Source organism: Scyliorhinus canicula, chromosome 8 (genome assembly GCF_902713615.1).
Source record: "Scyliorhinus canicula chromosome 8, sScyCan1.1, whole genome shotgun sequence".
Classification (NCBI taxonomy): Eukaryota; Metazoa; Chordata; class Chondrichthyes; order Carcharhiniformes; family Scyliorhinidae; genus Scyliorhinus; species Scyliorhinus canicula.
Genome location: NC_052153.1, coordinates 24,162,057 through 24,189,222, shown reverse-complemented (window position 1 = coordinate 24,189,222; position 27,166 = coordinate 24,162,057). Strand labels below are relative to the sequence as shown.

Genomic DNA, 27,166 nt, shown 5'->3' with positions numbered 1-27,166 from the left:
TTCAAATGCCTTTCCCACCCACCTCACCATGGAAGAGGTCTCCAGCTGCCGTCTGTTGTTGCACTTTGTGAATGGCACTCTCAGTTCTTGTAAGAACACGCATAAAGTAACCAGGAAGAATTTTCAACTCCCAGCTACCTGTTTCATTCTGGTTACGTGGGCTACTGCCAGAGGAAAATCCAGTTGGACCTTGGATGACCTTATCCCGCTTGATTTAATTTTTCAGGCAGGTCATTAAATGACTTCCTGGCACTCATCCATGTCTGTTGTATATATGTGCTTAATCAAGCAATTTGAAGGTGGAAAGAGAAAACGCTTGGTAAGAGGAGGCCAGTTCTATATTTTAATTCACAATCAGCGAATATGCAAGGCAACAGTTCTAATCTGACTTAATTCATACAATCAGTAAAATTTACCTTCACTTTAAATAGTGAATGTCCTACTCTTGCTTACACCAATTGGCCATTATCATGCTTGACTTTAAAGATCTCTTCTCATGAAATATACATAACGTTCTTATAGAAAAACAGAATGTTGGAAATCTGAAATACGTACAGAAAATGCTGGAAAAACTCAGCAGGTCTGGCCGCATCTGCGGAAAGAGAAACAGAGAGCGAGATCTTCTAGCTGTTCGAGCCGATGGCACACCCCCGCCGCGGTTTTCCCGGCAGCATGGGATGGATACAATGAGAAATCCCAGAAGATCCCGGCCAATAGCGGGCTGCCTCCTGCCGCCACAAAACACGCCACAGGGAGGGCAGTGAATGGAGCCCAGAGTTAATGTTTCGAGTCCAGAGCTGGAGCTCTGAAGAAGATTCATTTGTACGTGACATTTTTACCTGATTTTACAGAAGGTTAGAGCTACACCATCCAAACTGCTGTTGGAGTTTCTTTTGATCCTCAGCATTATTATTCCATCATCAGTCTTGGCTCAGTGATAACACTTTGCCTCTGATGGGTAGAGCTTCAAGCCTTCCTCCAAAAATCTGAGCGCACAATTGCAGTGTCAAATGTGTCAGCCCCTGAATGAGGCCAAAAGCTGAGGCTTTGTCTGCCTTCCCTGGTGGACAATGATCCAGTGATATTATTCAAAGAGCAAAAGAGTTCCTACTTATCTGCCCAATCTGATGAAAACAAAGGTTTAACTGGACATATATTCCATCGCTGTTTTGTGAGGCCTTGTTTTTCACCATAAAATTACAATGGTGGCTCTACTTTAAAAGTACTTCATTGGCTGTGAAGCATTTTTCGGCATTTTGAGCTGTGAAAGGTGGTATAAATATATAAGTGTTTCGGTTCTGAAATTCTCCCATCATTTACCTTGTTACAAAGCATGTGATTATTAACCTGCGAAAGACCACCAATGACACTCGAAAAAGAAGAATATTAAAACATGCCACCAGTTTTTGTTTATTCCCTATGGAAGCAAATCCTGGATACATCAATTACCAAACAGAAAATTGGGCAAGAGGCATTGACCACTGTCTGGTTAGTTTCAAGCACATTACTTGATTACATTTCTCACAAGCGACATGAAGTACCCGTTGCATATTCACCGATCTTTTAGAAAGAAATATTTCTTTATTACAATTTTTACAACCATTGAACATGTCAAAGCACTTTGCAGCCAATGGCGCACTTTTAACAGTGTAGTCACCATTGTAATGTAGGAAACGCCTGCGTGTGTTTCCTCCTGGTGCTCCGATTTACTCCCACAGTCCAAAGATGTGCAGACTAGGTGGGATTGGTCATGCTAAATTGCCCCTTAGTTTTCAAAGATGTGCAGGTTAGGTGGGGTTATGGGGTTAGTGCGGTGGCGTGGACCTAGCTGGGGAGCTCTTTCAGAGGGTTGGTGCAGACTCAATGGGCCGAATGGCCTCCTTCTGCACTGTCGGGATTCTATGGTGCGTTAACCATGATCTTATTGAATGCTAGGGCGGGTTAGAGGGGCCAACTGCTGCTCCTATTCCTTTGGTTCTTATTAAAATCGGCACTTTTGATGATACAGAACACCCTCAATACTGCCAAGCAGTGTCAGCTTTGATCTTTGTACTACTCAGAACCTTATTAGTCCGAGGCGAGAGTATTGCCAACTGAGCCACAACTGATCTTGTCCTAAATTTGACAAAGTACTGCTCGCGCCCCTGAAACTCCCACTTAGACTTGTCCATCCATATTTTAACACGGCTCCACATTAGGAGTTATGGATGAAATATGAAGGGTGGTGAATGAAGAAAAATATTTAACATTTCAGTTCAGTAAAATCTTTATATTTTCAAATTATACTATCTTCAGCATGTGGTATTGCTGTTTTTGGCGCCATCTGAAGTTTGATGTAGTTTAAATATACGGGCACCTCTGGTTATTGCGAGTTTTCTGAGATGCACAAATGAAAGTTATTTTTCTTCCCATTTTCAGTTTTATTCAGAGAACCAAGGAAAGGAGTGACTATCATTGCTGCTATTAAACTTGCGCGTTGTTGATTTTATTCAGTTTGTAAAGTGTAATCCCTTAATTCCTAGACTCTACCTCCAGTTCTAATGCTATTAGTTTCTTTGGATTGGAAGGACTGAGATTGGATGACAGAAATAGACTAGGTCACGAGATCTGAGAATGCGAAATCTCATTATGGAATATGCCCCCTGTTGGATTGCCTGACCTGTTCTATAGAAAGGATAGTCTCAACTGAAAGATGAGGGCCACTACACCAGTGAAGCAACTTATCTTTTCTCAAACCAATTTCATCATCGATTTCAAATCCACCCATCACCAAACTGATACCTTTATATTTCTCGGTCACTGGCAGTGGTAACATGGTAACAATATGAGGTTCAGTGTTTCGTCTATGTTTCGTCTTGCCAGATAAATATACTCCCTTGCTCGGCTTCCAATTTTCACCCTCGCACATTTGTCAGCTGCGTGACATAGCTGCTGATTCCACAAAATAAAGGAAAGAACTTAACCCGAACAAAGCATTCCACGGTCAATAAATTTACATTTTTTAACGAGATGAGGGAGGTGGATAATGATAGATAAATGCCGCCAATGTTCTTCTCTCATTGTCTAAGCGAGGCAGTTTGAAATTGGATTCAACCTGCATCCTACAGCCACACCCCACTTTCCGCAAGCAGTTGGAATGTTGTTTCTCGCCAACTGTCTGCATTGAAATGGGCATTTTCTTCTTTTGAAACAATTTTGCAGTGCTCAAACCGCCCATTTCACAGTGAACAAAACGATCAAGTGTGACAACAACAGAATCTGGCTATGTGTAATTTTGTATCGGCCCCACGTTCCATCTGTGGCCCCGGTCTTTCCGAATGACTGTTCGATAGCGTGGTGTTTCTCGGCGCTCCGAGCACCGGTAATCAACCGGCTGATCGCGCTAAACCCCCATTTGGGGACAGATTGTTTCACGATGGCTCGAAATGGACACGGGGATGACCGATTCTGGCCCCCACAAGGGGCCAGCACGGCGCTGGAGCATTTCACGCCGCTGCAGCCTCCCTTCCCAGCGCTAAATGGGTGCCGCGCCAACCCACGCATGCGCAGTTGGGCCACGCCAACCTGTGCATGTGTGTTGGGCTTCTTCAGCACGCCGTCCCCGACTCAACATGGTGTCAGTGTTCAGGGGCCAGCCGCGCAGGAAAGTAGGGAAAGGCCGGCCACCGATCGGTGGGCCCCGATCGCGGGCCAGACCCCATCAGAGCCCACTCCCCCCCCACCGGGGAAGGAGCTCCCCTTCTCCCCCCCCCCCCTCCCCCACCCCCCTCCCCCCCCCCCGACCGTTCTCACAGATTTTCCGCCGGCAGCGACCAGGGGTGAACGGCGCCGGCTGGACTCTGCCGTGTCCACGCGGCCGCTTGGCCCATCCAGGCTGCAGAACCGGCGGCCCCACTGAGTCCAGTGGCCCGAGGCCGGCACCGCGCCGGCGCAAATGGCGCCGATTCTCCGCACCTCGGAGAACCATGCACCGCGTCGTGGCAGTTGCGGCAATTATCCGGCCCAGCGCGGGGCTCAGAGAATCGCTCCCATAATCTATGATAACCTGGAAAGTTCTGTTGCGCTAACAGCAGCTGAACATATAACATTCCTCAATCAGTATCAGAAAATTGTACACGTTTTAATTACGTTTATCCATTAGTATGTCCATTTTTAACATTTGGGCTGCTGTCTAATGTAACTGCTGGATATTTGCTCATATTTTATTCGATATTTGCTCTCCAAGTTAACCCCATACCCATGCTATGTTATTGACCCGCAGGGCAGTCAACTAAGCCCAAGTCTGACCAACACTTAGATAACTAGTTGTATGGGTGAGGAGGGACGGGGAGGGGAGGCGAGATTCTTCTTGGCTTTTGTCCTGAGCTTAAATCTTACCCTAACGTGAGGAAATCCAGTGCAACATAAGCAACTCACCCTGCCACCACTCGCCAATTCATGTTGCACTAACGGGCCAGAATGTCGGACCATCCATTGCTTAACAGTTTCCCTTTCAGAGAATAGTTTGCTGTCAAGAAAGCCCAAGTGATGTCTCGTGTTGTCTGTCCAATAAAATCACAAATCCTGCTTATATTTTGAAGCTAATGGTGACATTCTTCAACAAATGGGAGCAGGTTCACAAGAAATTAAAAGGTTAATTAGGGCAATGACCAGGAAAGTACCATGGAGGTTAAATCATTAAACTTGGTGAAGAAATATTGACTTAGATTGTTTGTAACTAGGTGTTGTTTGAAATAGTGCACGGCAAACGTAATCTACTGCAACTCGATTCTTTTTTTCCCCCATTCTCCCAAAACAAAACAGGCAGTGGGAGGAAAATAATGTTGTCAACAGTTCTCTCTATGAATTGCCTATATTGTGGAGGTCCTTAAAACCCAGCAACAATGTCGCTATTTATCTTCACAGGTGATCGAGTTTGATGATGGATCTGGGTCTGTTCTCAGAATTCAGCCATTGCGGACACCACGAGACGAGGCTATTTATGAATGTGTAGCCTCCAACAGTGTTGGAGAAATAAGTGCCACCACCAGACTTACAGTGTTACGTGGTATGTTTTCATCATTGTAATACACTTAACCCAGTGAAGCAGGGCAGTATTAAGTAGTCTTTCATTTTCAGCTGCAAAGGTAAGCTGTGAAAAGTACCGTCCATTTGTTGTACCATGTTTCACAAAAGACTTTGGATGTTGCAATACCTATGGATAAATGTGCAGAAACTAATTAACATTAACATTTTCCACAACACTATTATTATGGAAACAAAGTCCCGTTGTTACAAAAGTTATTATGATCAATGCACCTCAGTATATAATTAACTCTGATTTAGAATATCAAAATATGGACTTCCCGGGAAGGAGAAGAAGCAGGCATTCTGTGGAATCTGAAATAATTTGGCATTTTGAGATGAATTATTCTTTGTACCAACCTGTAGCATTTTTCATCCATTTTATTTCTTCACAAGAGGCTGTGAAATAAAGGTAGAATTGCTATAGTGCGTGTTATACTCCACTGTGCTGTGGTCCTTTGAGGACATTTGATCCGCAGCAAGTTCTGAATTGTGTGTTTGACAAGTTGAACAAAGAGGTACTGTTGGCTAAAGTGGAGAGTGACATTCTGGGAAATGAACTGCACATCATTTCATTATCTTAAAATTAAATAGCTCATAATACTGATCGAGAGCACAGCAGCATTCCTTGTCATTGTCTAATCCTGTGTGACCGTGATTAGCATGTTTATTACAATGCTATTTTATTAGTACCCCTTCTTGAGGATAAACATTGGTGCCCTGCTGTGAAAGCATTGCTGAGCAGTTTAGGCAATGAAGTCAAATCCATTCAGATGTCTCAGTAGGAATGTTAGGGAACAAAGAACAGCTGGTTACAAACTGCAGACAGAATGCTTTGAAAGAACAAAACCCGGGGATAGCTGGCGAGAATGAATTGTGCTGCTTCTGGGAAATAAAGAGGTTAGATGTGTATCAGACCCGAATGATGAATTGGGTTTGCATACTCTGTCATTGATCTTGGTTAATCTTGGGTGTGAATTAAAGTACTGTTGGTTGTCAATTCCCCAATAAATTTGTGATGTGTGGGCATTCTATACATGGATGTTAATGAGGATTTTGGGAAAGTTTCAGAGATCACAAGATGAATTCCCAGTTTAAAGCACCCGTAGCTCTCGAGATCAACTTAAACAACCAAGTTTACATACTTTACAGAGGTGCAAACTAAGGAGTGATTTAGTCAAGCTTATCAAATAATGAAAGGATTGTAGTGTGTTCCCATTGGCAAATTACTTCAATTGGTTGGGTTGGGAAGAACTGGGACCATGATTATAAATCACACAAAGACAGAAATAAGTAAGATGTTAAGCAATCCTTCTCCCAGAGGATAATGGATCTATGGAACAAGTTGGTGGTCCATGCACTGGGTATCTTGAAAAGAGAGCTGAATTGGTTCCTTGCTGTGGCAATCACACCAGACAAGAGGAAGGTACTAAGTAAAATAAATATTCATCTGTGATTTGCAGTGCAATTTAATGCCCAAAAAACAGAGCACAGTTTTGAACATGTATAGCAGGTGTTTATCGGCACCTGCAGTGCCGAGAGCGACCCCGCTATCAAATGGAACTCTTTTGGCCTTGGTCAGGAATGCCCCACAGAGGCCCACAGAGGCCGCAGTTACCTCATTTCCTGCACTGACAATGCCCCACAGAGGCTGCTGTTACCTAATTTCCTGCACTGACAATGCCCCACAGAGGCTGCTGTTACCTCATTTCCTGCACTGACAAGCTCAGCCCGTCAGTATAAGAAGAGATTGGGGCCCCATTTTTAAATGCCACCCCAATCTCTCGGCCTTCCTTCGACGCCACACCGTGGCCTCCAGACTCCCCCACTGCCCCAAAATTCCTTTTAGGGGTCCTCAAGCGCCCCACTCACCCCATCTCATAAGGGCAGGGCATCCCCGGGCCCGATTCTTGGCGGGGCACATTGACACTGTGTTAATATGCCAGGATGGCAGTGCTAAAGTGCCCAGGTGGCAGCGGGAGTACCAGGTAGCAGCCTGTCCCCAATCTGACCACCTGGGGGCCTCTGAGGGCCTGTGAGACCCCCCACCCCAGGTGCCATTACGCTGGTCCATGTTTGTATGGACCCATGCCAAACGTGCCATGGAGAGATCTCCCGGGTTAGTTCCCGGGCCATGGGGAAAATCGGGCACTAACATATTTAAATGAGATTAATTACTCAATTAAATATGTTCACCGGGATCTCACCTTTGCTGACGAGATCCAGATCACGAAGTCTCATTAGAACCCGTGAGGAGTTCCAAGAGTCGTAAATTTCACTAGAGACCTCTCGTGAGATTTAATAACCTCGTTGCATCACTGACCGGGGCCATGGGCCAATCAGTCACACCCCTGGTCTAATTTCTGTTGCCAAAGAGGATTGGAGAGGGATTTTCCATATCATTTACTTTTTTAAAATGGAGGTGGGGGTGGGTAGTAGGGGGTCTGAGGGGTCCAACTGGTCCAGCCAGGTCAGGGGAGTGACGGAGGGATCCATCTGAGTTCTTGGGTGGTTGGGTAGAGCGATGTTGAAGGGGTCAGATTGGAGGAGGGGAGGGCGGTCCAGCTGGGTTTTGCGAGCGGGCCCAGCCAGGTTGGTGGATCGGGTTATGGGTTGGGATGATTCAGCCGGGTCTGGGCTAGATTTAGCCTGATGGGGGGGGGGGGGGGGGGGGGGGGAGGGTGGTGTGTGGATCAGTGTTGGGGAAGTAGTCCAGCCCGGTTGGTGGTTCTGGGCATGTTACTGGGTGGGTAGGGGGCGGTGTTCAGCTTGGTCCAGGGTGGGGGTGGGAGTTGGGTGGAAGTGATGGAGGCAGCCGGTCAGAGGCATGGATCCTTCAGCTGAGTTGTGGGGGTTGGGTCAGACATGAGATTTGGGCCAGTGGGTGGGGGTAGAATCCAGTGCGGGTGGGGGAGTTGAGTCATGAGGGGTAGAGGGAATCCAGTAACTGGCTTACTCCTGCTCCTATCCCTTCGGTTCTTATTAAAACCGGCACTTTTGATGATACAGAACACCCTCAATTCTGCCAAGCAGTGTCAGCTTTGATTTTATTTGGTACAACACCATTCACAGCACAGCGCAATTGCCCAGGGGAAGTTGAGGCTTCTGGAAAATTGCCATGCAAATGCCGACCTGTAAAATTCCAGGAGGGATTCCCCAGTGCCTTTTCAGGGTACCCCCCAAATCCATGGCTGGGGAACTCAGCCGTTACGGCCCACTGTATTTTTTGAAGGAAATATATGCTGCTGTAATTCACAAGATAAGTCTGTGCAAAATGATGAGGGCAACATTCAACTTTTATTTCAAAGATATTCTACTGATGCTATTTAAATCAGGGAATTGCCGGTAAAGAGTGGGAGAAGCCAGAATGATTTATCTTCCTTTAAAAGAAAAGCGTAAATTAAATTACACTTCAAAAGGACGTCAGTGCCTGCAGGAACATGAGGCCAGTGATTCATTGCCCTTGATATAATGATAAATATCAATGCATTTAAGAAATCAATATGTCTAGAGGGAGTGGAGAAAGGCAGTGACTTCACACATTTAGTTTCTGTCAGAAGGAACGAAAACTGCTACACTAAGAATGTGAGGATAGCATTCTAACAGACTGTATTAACATACACTGTGCATGCAGTTTCTTGCTAAACTCAGAGTTTCTGGGCAAAACAAGTGCAATCTGTGCAATTAACAATAACATGGGAGTCTGAGCATTGTATGGAAATTGTGGCACAGCTTGTCAGAGCACTATAGCTGGAAGCTAATGCAACAATACTTAAGGTAAGTGCACTTAAGGCTGACATGTGTCATTCAAAAAAAAAGCACAATTTTAACTTTGATGCATTAATAATGGGAAGATCTTAATATATTGTGGAGTTTATAACCTAACAATGACTACACTGCCCCAGGGGGAAGTTGGAGTAAATTTCAGTCAGCATCACCATTATATCGAGTGCAAGATGATGACAGGAGTAATTGGTGATGTTCTATATTAATTCTGGTGTATTTCCATTTTTTTTCAAAGTTATTTTTATTTCTTTCTCCCATCTGTGGGCTCCCAGATATAACTGCCTCCAACTGGTCTTTTAGTTAATGCCATAATGGTCTCGGTTTTTATGGCACCTGCGGGGTTGGCTTGGCAAGTGGGGGCGGGGGGACATTCCATTCCCAATGCCCACTTGCCTACACGCACCAATGTTTTCCAGCTGTGGGGCAGATATTGGAAAAGCATTGGGCTCATAGCCCGTCAGTGGGCCAGTTAAGGCCTATAACTGGCTAATTAATGGCCAGTTAAAGGCCTCCTTGTGCCATTGCTCCTGGGATTTAATGTGTCATGAGAGGGCCCCGCGCCAAACGTGCAGCCAGGCAGCTTTCACTGCATGGGTTCATGGCTGGGCAGGTGGAAGGCCGTATCTCCTTTATGGGCCTCCTCAAGCCCATTTGAGGCCCCACCCCCAGGTCTTCCCATGCCGACCTTTACCCTCCACGTGCGGCCCCCTCACCCTGGCCCTTTAGCTGCTCCTTAAATCCTACTTCTTTGAAAAGGTTTTGATCACCCCACCCAGTGGCTGCGATCTTAAGCCCCGACTCGCCATCCACCAGGCCGGCGATGGGGGCGGACGATATTGCAAGAATCGGAAAACGCGAGTCTTGTCGGAGAGATCACGCATCCCGATTTTCCTCGCCCCTTGCCGGCGGCATCATGAGGTTCACACCAAATGGCATGAATCTCATATAAATAATTTGAATTTATTTGAATTCCGTTAGCGGGCCATCGGTCAAATTATCCACCTCACTAAATATTCATTCTTTACTGTTGTGAGGAGTTTACAGCAGGTTTAGGCAGGTCTGAGGCAGCTGAGCAGATCCCTCTGGGGGCATAGAGGTAGATATAGCCCCCAGGGGGAAGGAGGGGGGTAGAGGGACATGCCAGAGCAGTGCACTGGCTCTGCACCCTGGCACAAGTTGTGCCAACCTGTGTAAGGGGGCAGTGCTGGGGCGGAACCTACTGGGAGCACTATGGGGGGGGGGGGGGGGGGGGGGGATGCACAACTGTTGATGTGTGGTGGATGGGCGGGGTGCGGGGCGCGTGGACACTGAGGGAAGGGATGCCAGAGATGCACAGCAGGGGGTGGGGTTCTGGCAGCAGGCCAGCCGATATCTCCGCTATGGGGGTTGGGGGCATTAGACTATAATGTTGATCACTTGCCCTTTGAAGATGGCACCCCTATCTCATTGGAGCCGGTTCCCATCTCTATGAGGCCTCTCACCTGCCAGAGTGATGGCGTAAACCCCACCCACTCAAGATTCCGTGAGAAAACTGGTCTGTGCAACTCGAGATTGACTCGCCATTTTTCTGTCTGAATCTTACACGACCAAATTCTGATCAGATTCCATCTTATGCCCCCTTCTTTGACCTGGAGTCAACCTATGCTTTGCAAGTTTATGCGAGAAGGTGGCCTCGGTGATAGGGGACTATCGGGGTTCAACAAATACGGGGAGGCCTCACGCTCCACGTGAGACATTGAAGACAGAGGTCCGGGGGTGGTAATATCCTATAAGGCCCACAGGGACAAGGTTCAGAGGGTGGAGAGACAGATATTGGTTGTTGCCATTGTGAAAGTGAACCGCCTGGACTCAGTGGCTCCAACTAGTGCGTTGTTAGCAGAGAGGAAGAAGCTTCAAGGCAAATGTAATCTCCTGTCGATAGGGAAGGCGGTGGAGCCAGCTTCGCTGCTCAAGGGGAGTGCTTTATGAGAATGAGGAGAAGGCCAGTCACCTGCTAACTCATCAGTTGAGGCGAATAGTGGCCACAAGGGAGACAACGCAGGCGAGGGATGGGGGAGGGGGGTTGGTGATTAATTCGGAGAAAATTAATGAGCAGTTCGAGGCCTTTTTTCAAAATAAATTTAGAGCACCCAATTTTTTTTCCAATTAAGGGGCAATTTACCGTGGCCTATCCACCTACTCTGCACATCTTTGGGTTGTGGGAGCGAAACCCACGCAAACACGGGGAGAATGTGCAAACTCCACACAGTCATTGACCCAGAGCCGGGATCAAACCTGGGACCTCAGCGCCGTGAGGCAGCAGTGCGACTCACTGTGCCACCGTGCTGCCCCCGTTCAAGGCCTTTTACATGATGAGCTAGTGTGAGGACAAACACGACGAACTTGGGATATTTTTGGCTAATAGGGGCAGGAGACAGGCATTCCCGCTGTCCGTGCTGCTGTTTGCGCTGGCCATTGATCTTTGGCTATTACGCTCCGGGTGTCAAGAGAGTAGAAGGACATTGAAACGGGAGGTAGGGAGCATAGGGTGTCATTGTACCCAGATGATCTGTTGTTATATAATCTCAAACACATGGAGAAAACAATGGACATAGGGCAGCAGGATGGCACTGTGGTTAATACAGTAGTCCCCCGTTATACCGCACTCCGCAATACCGCGGTTCGCGATATACCGCGGGGGGGCTTATGGACCCCAACTTTCAATTGTGTCAATTTCAGCGGCTGGCTCACTTTGATCCGGAGCGGGAAGCTGCTCTCTCACTGAAACAATCAGCCGGCCGCTGAAATTGACACTGCCCGCTGCTCTCTCCCTCCAATCAGTACCCCAGCAGCCACGGCCTGTACCCCAGCAGCCACAGCCTGTACCTCAGCAGCCACAGCCTGAACCCCAGCAGCCACAGCCTGAAGCCCAGCAGCCACAGCCTGAAGCCCAGCAGCCACAGTACCCCAGCAGCCACGGCCTGCACCCCAGCAGCCACGGCCTGCACCCCAGCAGCCACGGCCTGAAGCCCAGCAGCCACAGCCTGAAGCCCAGCAGCCACAGCCTGAAGCCCAGCAGCCACAGTACCCCAGCAGCCACGGCCTGCACCCCAGCAGCCACGGCCTGCACCCCAGCAGCCACGGCCTGAAGCCCAGCAGCCACAGCCTGAAGCCCAGCAGCCACAGTACCCCAGCAGCCACGGCCTGCACCCCAGCAGCCACGGCCTGCACCCCAGCAGCCACGGCCTGCACCCCAGCAGCCACGGCCTGAAGCCCAGCAGCCACGGCCTGCACCCCAGCAGCCACGGCCTGCACCCCAGCAGCCACGGCCTGAACCCCAGCAGCTACAGTACCCCAGCAGCCACAGCCTGAACCCCAGCAGCCACAGTACCCCAGCAGCCACAGCCTGAACCCCAGCTACAGAGGGGAGGGGCGATGTGAGACCATGCTGGTCTTGCAGAGGCCCGTATGACCTCCTCCTGTGTTCTCTGCTCTCTCCCTCCAATCAGCCGGCAGTGTCAATTTCAGCGGCCGGCTCACTTTGATCCGGAGAGGGAAGCTGCTCTCTCACTGAAACAATCAGCCGGCCGCTGAAATTGACACTGCCGGCTGCTCTCTCCCTCCAATCAGAAACATTAAAATTTAAAAGTTGGATTGGAGGGAGAGAGCAGCGGGCAGTGTCAATTTCAGCGGCCGGCTGATTGTTTCAGTGAGAGAGCAGCTTCCCTCTCCGAATCAAAGTGAGCCGGCCGCTGAAATTGACACTGTTTTAATTAGATCCACGATGGGGGTTTTAAATTTATTTAAAAACCTATGCTAGCGCTTCCCATTGTGAGTCTACGGGGTACTCTCCCCCCCGCCCCCCGTAGACTCTCAATGGGAAGCGCTAGCATAGATTTTTAAATAAATTTAAAACCCCCATCATGGATATCCGCGGCTCGGATGCAACGCGGGTGGCTGTCTTGGACCCCAACACCCGCGTTATAAAGGGGGACTACTGTACTACTGCCTCACAGCGCCAGGGACCCAGGTTCGATTTTGACGTTGGGTGACTGTGGGGAGTTTGCACATTCTCCCCGTGTCTGCGTGGGTTTCCTCCGGGTATTCTGGTTTCCTCCCACAATCCAAAGATGTGCAGGTTGGATGGATTGGCCCATAACGTCCAAAGGTTAGGTGGGGCCACAGGGATAGAGCATGGGCATGGGCACTCGGGTGCTCTTTCAGAGGGTCGGTGCAAATTCGATGGGCCAAATGGTCTCCTTCTGCACTGATTCTATGATCCTTCCATGATTTAGGAAGTTTGGCACCTGTTCTGGGTATAAATTAAATGTGGCAAAGAGTGAGGTATTCCCCAGGGGAGGAGTGCTAATTTCGATGCCCTGCCATTCAAGCTGGCCAAAACAAGGGGCTGGATTCTCCGGTCGCCGACGCCGAAATCGTGTTTGGCCAACGGCCGGAGAATCTAAGTTTCCGACCAATTCGGAGGCGGCGCTGCTTTCATGATGCTCCACCCCCTCCAAAGCGGCGTATCGACAGTCTCAGGACATTGCCTGAGGCTGGACCCCCCGATGCTCCGCCCCTAACCGACCGAGTTCCCGATGGCGTGGGTCTCTCATGGTCTCATCCATCGGGAACTCAGTGTGGCCACAGTCGAGGGAGGGCTCGTCCGCCGGCAGTGGGGACATTATTCGGGGCAGGGGGCACTGTGGGATTGGTGGTCCGGGGCGCGCGAGCCAGTAAAAGGGAGGGCACTATTTTGCGGGCCGGGTCCACGGGCTGTGTCCGCCTTGCAGCACGGCTCGGCCGCTACAGGCCGCCGCCGTGCATATGCACGGCCACGGACCCGCCAATTCTCCGGAGCATATTAGCAGCTAGAGCCGGGTGCTCTATGCGAGTCCTGCTAGCCCCCAGGAAAACGGGGAATCGGTGGCCGTTTTGCGCCAGCTTTTCTGGCATACAACACCCCCGTTCCTATGCCGGCGTGGTGATATAGCCCCAGAATTGGAGAATCCAGCCCAAGGTTTCAGTATTTGGGAATTCAGGCAGCCCTACACAGAGCCACAGGCATAAGTGGAGCTTGGCCAGTTTTATAGAGGGGGTAAAAGAGGATCGGAAGAGGGGGGGGTGCCGTACTACTGTCCTTAGCGGGGAGGGTGCAGATTATAAAGACGAATATTCTCACAAGGGTTTTATTTGTTTTTCAGCCCCTCCTGATATTCCTTCCAAAGGCATTATTTTGGAGGGTAGCTAGGTTAATCTTGGCCTTTGGATGGGCAGGTCAGATGCACTGGATCCGGAGGGCTCAATTGCAGAGGGATGGGGTTGCTGGTCCTCCCAAACCTGCCATAATATTATTGGGCAGCAAATGTAGAAAAGTTACGACGGTGGCGGGTAGAGGTAGGGGTCAAAATGAGTAAGGTGGAAGAGGCCTCCTGTGTGGGGCGTGCTTAAGGACCCTGGCGACGGCCTCCCTCCTGTTCTCCCCGGTGAGGTATACCGTTAGCCTGGTCGTGGTGTCGTCTCTCAAGGTATGGAACCAGCTGCGGCAGCACTTTGGAGTGGGGGGTATGTTTGAATTCAGGTACATACAGGTTTGGAATTTTTTGAGCAAGAAGCTCCCCTCGTTCCCTCAACTTCCAAGGCACACCCTACTGGATAGATTGTTAACTCAGGATGAGCTGGGGGAAGGGAAAACTGTGCATATTTATGGGTGGTTCTGGAAACAAAAGATGCCAGTGGAGGAGATAAGCCGGAAATGGGAAGAGGAACTGGCGAACTGGGTGAATTCAATGTTATCCTGTGCCAGGATGAGCCTCATACAGCTTAAGGTGGTGCTTACAGCCCATATGACTCCGGCTCGTATGAGTGGTTATTCCCTGAGGTAGAGGACAAATGAGAGAGATGCACAAGGTGGTCTGCGAATCTTATCCACATGTTTTGGTCTTGCCAGAAGCTAGGGGGATTCTGAATCTATCTTCGAAACATTGTCGGAGATCGTGGCGGTGAGGATAGCGCCGTGTCCATTGGTGGCGATCTTCGGTTTCAGAGCTGCTGGAGCTACTGGAGGGGAGGAGGGGGGGACGGGCGATGTCATGGTCTTTGCCACTCTGATTGCCCGGTGGTGAATCCCATTGGGGTGGAGGTTGGCGGCGCCACTGAAGGGTGCCGGTGTGGTTGGGGATGTAGCGGAGTTCTTACAATTGGAGAAAATTAAGTTCGCTCTTGGACGGTCAGAGGAGCAAGTTTAGGAGTGACACAGTGGTGCAGTGGTTAGCACTGTTGCCTCACGGTGCCGAAGACCCGGTTCGATCCTGGCCCCAGGCCACTGTCCATGTGGAGTTTGCACATTCTCCCCGTGTCTGCGTGGGTATCACCCCCACAACCCAAATATGAGGTAGTGCATTTTGGAAGGTCTAATACAGGTGGGAAATATTCAGTAAATGGCAGAACCCTGAAGATAGGCAGAGGGACCTGGGTGTACAGGTACACAGGGCACTGAAAGTGGCAATGCAGGTGGAGAAGGTAATAAAGAAGGCATGTGGAATGCTTGTCTTCATTGGCCGGGACATTGAGTTTAAAAATTGACAAGTCACGTTGCAGCTTTATAGAACCTTAATTAGGCCGCACTTGGACTATAGTGTTCAATTCTGGTCGCCACAATACCAGAAGGATGTGGAGGCTTTAGAGAGGGTGCAGAAGAGATTTACCAGGATGTTGCCTGCTATGGAGGGCATTAGCTATGAGCAGAGCTTGAAGAAACTTGGCTTGTTCTCACTGGAACGACAGAGGTTGAGAGGCGACCTGATAGATGTCTACAAGTTGATGAGGGGCATGGACAGAGTGGATAGTCAGAAGTTTTTCCCCAGGGTGGAAGAGTCAATTACTAGGGGGTGTAGGTTTAAGGTGCGAGGGGCAAGGTTTAAAGGAGACGTACGAGGCAGGTTTTTTTACACAGAGGGTGGTGGGAGCCTGGAACTTGCTGCCGGGGAAGGTAGTGGAAGCAGGTATGATAGTGATGTTTAAGGGGTGACTTGACAAATACATGACTAGGATGGGAATAGAGGGATACGTTCCCTGGAAGGGTAGGTGGTTTTAGTTCAGAAGGGCAGCATGGTTAGTGCAGGCTCGGAATGCCGAAGGGCCTGTTCCTGTGCTGTCATTTTCTTTGTTCTATGTGCAGGATTAGGTGGATTGGCTGTGCTAAATTGGCCGTTAATTGGAAAAAAAATAATTGGCTACTCTAAACTTATAAAAAAGGAGAGATTTTACATGAGTTGGAGGTTGTTTTTGTCTCTATTCAAGGATTTGTTTGTTGGCAGCAGGGAGAAGGGTGTGGGGTTTGGGGGAGTTGTGTTGGTAAGGGATGAAAAATGGAAGAATTGTAATTTGGTTGTGTCTTTGGATGACGGTGATTTATTGATTGTGCTTGCAATAAAATAAAACTTGTGCTTTTTGAACAACTTTGGGGCATCTTTCTATGTGAGAGGTGCCCTGTGCATTTACACTCATTCTGCTTCGTGGTGTGTTCGTAGCAATTTCTGAATTCCTACTGATAAACCACAAACAAGAATTGGTAGTCACTACTGACGAATTTTCCTCTCTCCTCTTTAATTGCTGAGATAGGTAGATCAGGAAAGCCAGCTTATTGTTTCAGGGCCTGCCTGGAAAAAAAGTGCCAGACAAGGCTGGGTCTGTGACACTGAGAACATTCTGCTGCCTGTTGGAATCTTACAGCACAGCAGGAGGCCATTCGACTCTTGTGTCTCTGCTGCTCTTTGAAATATCTGTCCAATTTAATCTCACATTGTGCTTTTCCCTCATAACCCTGGATGGAAGTTAATCCTCGTCTTGTACATGTCCAATTCCCATTTGAAAGTTCTTACAGAACCTGACTCCTCCACTTTCAGGCAATGTGTTCCAGATTTTAACAGCCTATTGTGGCATAAGGAAGAGTTGCTTGAAAGTAGAATTCCTCTAGCCGGTTGCCCTTCCCTTACGCAGGTAGCCATGATGTGGCGATGCCGGCGTTGGACTGGGGTGAGCACAGTAAGAAGTCTTACAACACCAGGTTAAAGTCCCAACATGTTTGTTTCAAACACTAGCTTTCGGAGCACTGCTCCTTCCTCAGGTGAATTCACCTGAGGAAGGAGCAGTGCTCCAAACGCTAGTGTTTGAAACAAACCTGTTGGACTTTAACCTGGTGTTGTAAGGCTTCCTACTTACGCAGCTACTTTGTTGAGTAATGTGAATAGCTTATTCGATGCGAGCAACATCTTTCTACTGGCCAGTTAATCAAATCAAAGCCTCTATGCAGCCAGCTCTGCCAATATGTTTTTAAAATTGTTCCTGACTATCAGAAGTGGAAGAATATTTCCTGTGTGTATGTCGGCCCTTCAAAGCTTGCCTCAGAAATTCATTTAGGGGAATTTTAAATTCTAAAATGAAAGATTTAAGTGAGCTTGAAAAACATGCAGGTGGGACCTTTTGTCACCATTGGGACCGCTGGTGGTAATGAGCCTTCTGAGACATTTGGTTTTGAGAACATGGCAATCAGCAAGCGAATCAAAACACTTTCCTGACAATTTTCCCTTTCCCAGTATGTACAATACAAGGATCACTGGATGTCTGATTCAATCAGTACATGTAATTTTCCACCAACAAAAGGGAGAGAAAGTGCCTTTTCTTTCAGTTTGTAAATTACAGCTTCTCTCGTCTCCATCTTTATCTTGTGACAAATGTTATTCACTGTGCCAGTTCAACAAAGGCCACGCTGAAGATAATAACAGTATGAGAACAGCAAAAAAAAAAGACATACAGATGTTTCAGATAGCATTCGCAGTTTGCCTGACTGTGCTAGTTATAATAGATGTTCTGTGAACCCTTGTCGCATTTTTTAGGTTTACTGTCTAATGGTATTTGTCAGCAAAGAATATATATTGAAGACTATAAGTGACTTCAAATTAAGTTTGCTTTTTCCGTCCACTTCTCGTGGTGAAGATTAATAGTGTCTGTTATCAAATAGCTGGAGGACCAGTCTGATTTCATTAAAATGAATTTTTAAAGCTGCTTTGATTGCAAATTTAATTGTAAGAGGAAGTAACTGGCAGTACAGAGTGAAGTGATTTACTTCACCACTCAGAGAGGCAAAATCGTGCTGTTGAGTTTCAACAGTTCTCCCGGTGGCAATTTTGATTACTTTAGGTCAGCCAGCAGATCACTAAGTACACAGTTAATGTTTTAGGTATTCTGTTGGCCCGTGACACAGACATGGAACAATCATCCAATCATGCCTATGCTCCATTAATCTTGGTGCCGACTCATGTTGTTGACATATCTCCATTCTAATGGCATCATCTTAAAACTTTCCATACGAACTGACTGAAATTGCCTTGATCTTCGTCAAAGGCAGTTACATAACTTGCACTTATGTAACCCGAAAATATATATATAGGCCGAAAATACAAAAGTTGAGAATATGTTGGGTTCATGAATGATTGAAAAAATATTTGGTTTACTAATTCCAGGTACAATCCAGGTCCAGGTACAATCATTTATGCTACTAGCCACCTAATCAGATTAATTGGATAGCTTTTAACAGGGGCGGAGGGGGGGGGGCGGGGGCGGAGGGAGGGGGGGGGAGGGGGGGGGGGGGGGGGCGGAGGGGGCCCGAGGGGGGGGGGGGGGCGGAGTGACCTGGTACATGATCGGGACCCACCGATCAGCGGGCCGGTCTCTCTGTCGGCAGGCCTCCTTTCTTCCACCGGCGAGCCTGGATCCATCCGCCATGTTTGTGCGGAGCGGCCTGGGGGAGGGCGGCCACCGCGCATGCGCTGGTTGGCACCGGTCCAACTGCGCATGCGCGGGACCCGAGTCTTTTACGCGGCGCCGGGTCTCTGACGCCGGTCACGCACTCCTTGATGGCGCCCCCTAGCACATGGCGCCCCGGGCGACTGCCCGAGTTGCCGGTACCTTGAGCCGGCCCTGACTTTCGCCCCATGTCTGCTTGGGTTTCCTCCGGGTTTATCGGTTTCCTCCCACAGTCCACAAGATGTGCAGGTTAGGTGGATTGATTGGCCGTGCCAAATTGCCCCTTAGTGTTCAATCTGAGGTTACTGGGAGAGGGTGGGGAATAGACCTAGGTAGGGGACTCTTTCAGAGGTCCGGTTCAAACTCGACGGGCCGAATGGCCTCCTTCAGCCCTGTAGGAATTCTATGGTTCTTTAGATATATAGGGCTGGATTCTTCGATTTCCAGACTAAGTGCTGACGCCGGGGTGGGAACAGTGCCGTTTTATGCCAGAAAAAATGCACCGATTCCGGGACCATTGGGGGCGAGTAGCCACGCTGGGTAAAGCTCCCGGCTCCCATGGCAAAAACGGCTGGAGAATGGCCGGGTCCTTGGCCACACATGCGCACGGCGGCCTGCAGCGGCCGCGCCGTGCAACATGGCTGCGGCCGCATTCGAACCCAGCCTGCCAAATAATGGCCCCCAGTAACCCCCCTTGCCAACTCTGGACCATCCCCCACCAGTCTCCCATTCCTCGCCGAAGCCACCCCACCGTGGACCACACAGGGACCTCAAGTTTTCACAAATAGCAATGTGAACAATGACCGTATAATCTGTATTTTGTTGCTGTTTGAATATTGGCCAGGACACTGGGGATAGGTTCCTTGCTCGTCAAAACTTAGGGCAGCATGGTAGCATGGTGGTTAGCATAAATGCTTCACAGTTCCAGGGTCCCAGGTTCGATTCCCGGCTGGGTCACTGTCTGTGTGGAGTCTGCACGTCCTCCCCGTGTGTGCGTGGGTTTCCTCCGGGTGCTCCGGTTTCCTCCCACAGTCCAAAGATGTGCGGGTTAGGTGGATTGGCCATGCTAAATTGCCCGTAGTGTAATAGTAAGGTTAAGGGGGGGTCGTTGGATTACGGGTATAGGGGGCGAAATTCTCCGACCCCCACGACGGGTCGGAGAATAGCGGGAGGGCCTTCCCGACATTTTTCCCGCCCTCCCGCTATTCTCCCCCACCCCCCGCCCAACTCCCGACCCGAATCGCTGCCGCCGTTTTTTTACGGCCGGCAGCGATTCACAGCTGTTCGATGGGCCGAAGTCCCAGCCCTTTGCGCCGTTGTTACAAACGGCAAACACACCTGGTCTGGCCGTTCGTAAAAACGGCGTCACAAACTCGCTTTTCATAACCATGGCACCGATTGGCACGGCAGTACCACGGCCGTGCCAAGGGTGCCATGGGCCCGCGATCGGTGGGCACCGATCGCGGGCAGCGGGCCCGATGCCTGCGCACTCTTTCTCCTTCCGCCGCCCCGCAGTATCCATTCGCGGGGCGGCTGAGGGGCAACCCGGCGCGGGTTTCGCGCAAATACGCGATGACGTCATCCGCGCATGCGCGGGTTGGAGTCTTCCAATCCGCACATGCGCGGCTGACGTCATATGATGCGTCAGCCGGCGCTAACTCCGGCAAGCGGGCTTAACGATATTCGTTAAGCCCGTCATGCCGGAGCCTACGGCGTCGGGCTGCTAGCCCCGACCGGGGACCAGAATCGGTTCCCGGTCGGGAAGGGGCGCGCTGGCGTCAAACCCGCCCGGGTTTGACGCCAGCTTTACGATTTCTCCCGTTTTGGGAGAATCGCGCCCAAGGTGGATACGTGGGTTTGAGTAGAGTGATCATTGCTCGGCACAACATCGAGGGCCGAATGGCCTGTTCTGTGCTGTACTGTTCTATGTTCTATGTTCTAAAACGGTGGTTTGGATTCCACCTGAGAGATCAGACAGGGTCTCGGTTTAAGGCACCTCTGAGAGAGCTGTACCGCCTCAGGACTGCACTGGAGTTTCGTCTTGAATGTGGTGCTCAAGTCCTGGAGTGGAATTGAAACCCACAACCTTCTGACTCACAGAAGAGACTGCTACCAACTCAGCCATGGCTGACACGGCTAATGCGTGCCTAGTAATGTCCCCAGAAATCTTTAGTGGGGCAAGAACTTTCCACTGCATTTGTTAAAGACTTAAAGGAAGCAATAGAAAGCCAGATGTTCAAGTGTTCTGGTGACGCTAAGTTAAGTGGCACAGCGAAGAATGTAGTTGGAAATGGAAAACTGAATGGCAGATGGAATGCTGTCTGGGAACATGTGTGTGAAAACAAAGGACCTTGTTGGATTAAAGTACCACATCACCTCATTTAAATGCAACAAAATCTGCGAAGCACCATAGGTAATGACTGAGGGCTACAAAAGACATGATGATAGATTTGTGGTGAAATTGAACCAAATTGTGCATATTTTTCACCAGGGTCTATATCAAATTTCCAACAATAATGATGATTTTGTATTTCAATGCTCTGTTTTGTTTGTGACTCCCAAGCACAGGACAGTGTGAGCTTGAGAGACACCTAATGATATTGTGCGCATGGTGGTTAGCACTGTTGCTTCACAGCTCCAAGGTCCCAGGTTCGATTCCCAGCTTGGGTCTCTGTCTGTGCGGAGTCTACACGTTCTCCTCGTGTCTGCGTGGTTTTCCTCCAGCTGCTCCGGTTTCTTCCCACAGTCCAAAGATGTGCACATTAGGTGGATTGGCCACGCTAAATTGCCCCTTAGTGCCCAAAAAGGTTAGGTGGGGTTGCTGGGTTGCAGGTGGAGGTGTGGCTTAAGTAGGGTGCTCTTTCCAAGGGCCGGTGCAGACTCGATGGACCGGATGGCCTCCTTCTGTACTGTAAATTCTATGATTCTATGATATTTCAGTTGTTCCACATGCTGAGTTCATCTCAGTCCCAGCCTATATCTGAGTGAATGGGGAAGATCTAATCAGATTTTTGAAGGCTTATCAAACGTAGATGTAAGTTGTTATTAACGTATCATTGAGTAGTGGCAGACCTTACCTTTACCGCCCCCCCCCCCCCCACCCCCCCCCCCCCCCACCGCCACCCCTGACAACAGATACTTTCAACAAGAATTTTGAGAATAGGTTACCAGTCCAGAACACTGGTCATGAAATGGACAGGAAAGTGGAAAGGTGGGAGTGATCAAACTCAGTAATAATCTACAGAATTCAATCACAGAGCTTACAGTGTTAATGACATGTTAATAGCAGACCGTCTGAAAACTAAACAACATATTCCTGCACACTACCTTTGTAGAAGCTAAACTCCTGCCTGGAAGGATATGAAGATGGCTCCTCCATTATCTGCTGAAGGACATGAGTGTCTAATGTCCTTCTGTGCAAGCCTACAAATAAATGTTTTTGCAATCCGAACTGCAGTTTGCTTTTTTGCTGCACAGAAACAGATTGTAGCATGCAGCAGCAAGATTCTGTTCCCATCAGTGGGATATGAATTGATTCCCCACCGGCCGTGTAAACGCAGTAATCGTCTAATTTAGTCCCAAGCAATTCTGCCAGAAAGATGTTTGTCTGTCGTTTTGTTTACACTTTACCGTGCAGTTACCAGAGTAATTTCTCTTTGTTGCTCAGATGTGGCATGTTAGCTTGTCACGTGCGGTAATGCAGTGATGCAAAACGTCAAACGGTTGAACAAACGTCCTGTGCAATGGATTTTGGTGTCGTTGCACCTGCTTTGCCTTTTGCTTAAGTAAATACTGAGATCCTTCCCGTAGCAAAGTCAAACAGAGAATGCATGTACGTTCAGTGATCACATGGCTCGCAGATGTGGAATCCTCTAATAGAGGAAGCAATATGCTTCCGATTAAATTCACCCAAGCCCAAACGTGCTCCTTAGATGCCATCTCCTGACTTTCTAGTGAGATGAGCTGTCAAACGAAAACACATGTGAATGATCACGGAGCAGAAGACAATTTAATACGACTGAAATTTCAGAATTTGCAATGGGTTATCTCTTATCATCTGAAAAGAATGAGTTTGAGACTACATAAAATTGACGCAAAATGTTCCCAGATTGAATTCTTTAAGATTGTTACTAACTACAGGACAGAAATAATCGCTTGCATTATGTTGTGCATCAAACTAGTTCAGCGCCAAACAGCAATTTCACTTACAGATTATGAGAAAGGAAAGGGACAGGGACTTGAGGTTTAACACTGGAAAGGGCAGCTTAGCTTTCACTTTAAGTAATGAATATAGATAGCATTGGGCTCAGCTGGCTGTGAGCTATATCCATTTCTTCACTTTCGTTGAAAAGACTCTGGTTTATTTTTTCATTGTGTGAAGGATTTGAGCAAAGCACAAAAAAGTCAACCGCAAGGGATCAGTGGTCATGCCCAGGACTTAACCAAATTCTTCATATAGTCTGATGCTGGACTGAGGTGTAAACTTACCATTTTCCGCACATTTAAGGATTTATCTGACTGCCTGATTTTAAAAATGTATCTTATTTCGCAGTGTTATTTCTCAGGGCAGAAAATATTTTCATCACCGTGTACTGTTTGCAGACTTAGATTGCGGTAGGTATTAAGTTGTATTTGTTTCTTGTGGCCCTTTGTTCTTTCCCTCTTTCCCTCATCCTCCACTCATTGCAATTATGACAATCCATCTTCCTCCAGTCAAGATGACTGGATGTTTTGAATAGTAGATTTCACCATGACAATCATCAATGCTGTGCCTTGATAGGCTGGCAAAAGCTGCAATTCAAGTGGGCAAGTTATGCACAGTAAGCAGGCCATCTGGCTGAGAGTTCCCAGAAAGAAAATCATTCAACTGAGGCTGGGTAGACAGGAAACCATGGGACGTGCACTCTTAACCTTCATGGTTGGGAGTTAAGTGCTTTGACCTTTGAGCTACTACAGCAAAGTCTAGGAGGGAAACTCTCCTGACAGGAGAATTTTGTCGATGTTAGTCACAATTGAAGGACTTTAAATCTTTTGCAAATTGGGTTACAGAACGTATCTGCAGTTAAATAGAGTTTGTTTTTTTGAATCAGTGAAACTGATCACATTTATAATCTTTTAAGCAGCAGAAGTTGTGGAGCACCTCAAACCTAAACCAAAACGTCCATCCATTTTAAAATGTACCACAGCTAAGGTGCAACGTCTGCACTGTCAAGTTAATTGGTTGGTTGCTCCTCAGGTGTATTGTCCTGAAACAATGGCTGCGTCACTTGAGGACTACGTCACGGCGTCTACAAATGTTTATGTTATGTTATTAGACAGACTCAGTGGCCTGGATTCTCCCTTCTGGGGACAAAGTCCCCACTCCAGCGGGAAAACCAGCACCAACGACTCCGGCGTCAACGGCCCCCCAAGGTGAGGAATTCTCACCTTTCTAGGGGGTTAGGTAGACGCTGGAGTGGTTGGTGCGACTCCAGCCGGTGCCGAAGGGCTGGCGTGAGTTCGCGCACGCGTGGAATGGCCGGCGTGATTTTGCGCATGCGCAGATCGGCCGGCGTATTTTCACGCATGTGTGGGGGGGGGGGGGGTTCTCTTCTCTGCGCCGGCCTCCGGGCAGAGCCCTACAGGAGCACGGCGCGAAAGGAAGAACTGCCCCCACGGAACAAGCCCGCCCACAGATCGGTGGGCCCAGATCATGGGCCAGGCCACCATGGCCCCCCCCCGGTCGGATCACTCTGCAACTCCCCGAAGGCCGCCCACGCATACTCACCTGCCAGGTCCCGCCATGTGGGACCTGAGTGACCCACGCCGGCGGGACTGGCCAAAAGTGGACAGCCGCTCAGCCCATCGGGGCCCGGAGAATCGCCGGGGCGGGCCACTGCCAACGGCCCCGTCCGGCGTGGCGACGATCCCGCCCCGCCCGAAAAATGGCGCTGGAGAATACGGCAGCCGGCGTCGCGGCAGTGGGGTGGGATTCGCGCCTCCCCCCGGGAAATTTACGACCCGGCGGGGGGTCGGAGAATCTTGCCCAGTGTCTCGATTGAAAATAGGGAAATTGGGAGGAGCCAAGGGAGCTGATGCTGTAATCATTATGATTTAGAGTAGCAGTTGGGCAGCATTTATTTTCTTTCTTTCCCTCTATTCCTTTCAAAACTAAATATGGCAGGAAATGTGCACGACCCTGAGACTAGTTCATCACTGCACTATCACAAGTTTTGTCAGGTTTCGGCAAGCTCCAGAAATGGTACCCTTTCATCAGAGTGTGTGAGCCAAATTTCCGGGAGCAGGCACTCCAATATTGGGAACGGTTAGGCGAGGGGCATGAAAATGTTGATGCTGGGCGGCATGCCACTATCCGGAAGCCGATTTTGATGCCAGCATTAAGCACGAGGGTGGCAGGAGTCCCCCTCTCTGTCCTAATTGAGGCAAATTAAAGATGTCTAAAATCCCGTTTAGAGTGTGTCAAAGTTCTAGGTTTAAATTTTTAAGGGGGTGGGCAGGTCATCCATACCTTGAGAAATTCAGCCCCTGAAGGCAGGTGGGGAAAGAGTAGAAAGACAGTCAATGATGCTCCAGGCCATTACCCCAGTTCCATAAGAGGGTCAGTGGGGAAAAAGGGGATTGGAATTTGGTGAGGATGGACCTTGGCACTGTACAGGTAACAGGAAAAATGAGCACCAGGGCATTTGATGGGTTTGACATCCCCTCGTATCATGGGAGTAACAGAGCAGGCAGCAAAGCTGCAAGGTCAATTCGGTGGTGCAATAACCCTTACAAGACCCACGGGAATGACCCAATTCATCTCTCTGTGGAGCCCGTGGAATCCAAGCACCCCCATTGAGGAGTCAAAGCCTAGCAGCTTGAACTCATGAACCAGGTACTTAAAAGCCGACCAGGATTGGGACCAGCAAGTCAGTAGTCCCGACTGGGACTTATCTGCTGTAAGACGCGTTGCTGCCTTTACTACTGTTAGCATAAATAAACCTTTGTTGTTTAACTTTCTTGCAACTTCTTAGGATATTAGAGTGATGACGGGGGTGGGACGTGTGAACCAGGTACTTAAAAGCTGGCCAGGATTGGGACTGGTGTGATCGGTCGTCCCAGCTGGGATTTGTGCGCTGTTGCGGCCTTCACTTTTGTTTGTCTGAATAAACCTTTATTGTTTAACCTTCTCGGAACTCCTGAGGATAGTACAGGTGGCTACCTGCAGATGGCTCTATGGGTATGAATCTCAGATTTTGGCGCAGTGGTAATGAGGGGTAACACCCAATGCAGGAGAGGCAGAACCCCAGGTATAAAGGGAGGAAACAGGGCCAGGAAGGTCATGGAGGCCAAACCCGCAGTACAGGATCTGCTGCTGGAAACAGAGCTACCTGGAGATGACATATGCGCAGGAGACTACGACTCCCCAGGAAGATGATCACAGACATCTGTGCCCCTGTTTCTCAGGACCTTATTCCTTACAGCACTGGTCATCATGCCATGCCCATGGCCGTCAAAGTCCCTGTGGCCGTGAACTTATTCACTCTCGCTCTTTCCAAGGATCAGCTTTGTGTTCAGTTTCTTGGCCACTCCCAAGGCTCCTTTCCCCTCTGCCGATTTAGGTGCGAGGTGATACAAACTAAGGCAGTCCCTTGGATTTCTGAAATTAAAATCCCGGTGCTCAGACTGGTCTGGCAGTTCTTTCCTTTACCCTACCTAAGCGGGATCAGTCATTGTGATAGTCTGCTACGCTCTCCATAACCTGACCCTTGACCCTCCAGGGAGGTGCAGAGCTTGAGGACAGTGAGTCTCTAAAAGGAGACAATGTGTTGAAGAGGAGCAGAAGATAACAGAGGAAGCAGAGGGTGATGATGTTGAATAGAAAGATGCCCCTGCTGCTTGACAAGGCAGGAAGAGGACCTCCAGGAAGAGGACCTCTCTCTTCTCCCTCATGGCCTCCAACATTAGATCCAGAGCAACATTAATGGAGCGAGCGGCAACCCAGCCCTGAATGCCTGGCCTCTGGCTCTCCTGTAATGTTTTGCTCTGCTCTGATGCAGTGGAAAGCCTGGACAAATTGTGGCTTTTACTCTCTGGTCAAGCAGCAACCTCAGTGATGGCCACCATGGGGATCCAAATGACTCCAGTCTTCCATTTGATCATCGTCTATACAACCCCCTACTGGATCAAAGTGGGTAGGGGTCCCTTCTCCATATCAATTTGGTGCTTCCGGACACGTAAATCTTAACTTTAATCAGTTTAACATTGGAGGTGAGTTTCTGATGTAAAAGCAAACTCGATCCTGTGGCAGAAATTTCAGCCACATATGTATGTTTTCCACAGGCCAATCTGGGGTGGAATCAGGAAGTTGTTTTTCACACAAGTGATAGTGAAAAATCGGGAAATTGGTCCTGGAATATTGGGATCAACAGATGTTTGATGACTGAGAGTATCAAAGGACATGCAACAAAGTAGCTTCGGGATAGATCAGTCATTATCTATATTCTGTAGTATAGTCGCCTCTTAACCCGGTTGGAGTGGCTGTTCTCTT

The 27,166-nt window shown here is 48.9% G+C and overlaps 1 protein-coding gene across 48 annotated transcripts in view; it reads left to right on the top strand.

The window, feature by feature from the left end:
* LOC119970160 (receptor-type tyrosine-protein phosphatase delta) overlaps window positions 1-27,166 on the top strand; it is a 2,903,826-nt gene that overhangs the window by 2,533,761 nt on the left and 342,899 nt on the right. For all 48 annotated transcript variants that reach the window (XM_038804286.1, XM_038804284.1, XM_038804281.1 and 45 more), the window contains one exon: window positions 4,906-5,047. In XM_038804286.1, the coding sequence (XP_038660214.1) occupies window positions 4,906-5,047 (142 nt within the window). The remainder of the gene's footprint in view (window positions 1-4,905; window positions 5,048-27,166) is intronic.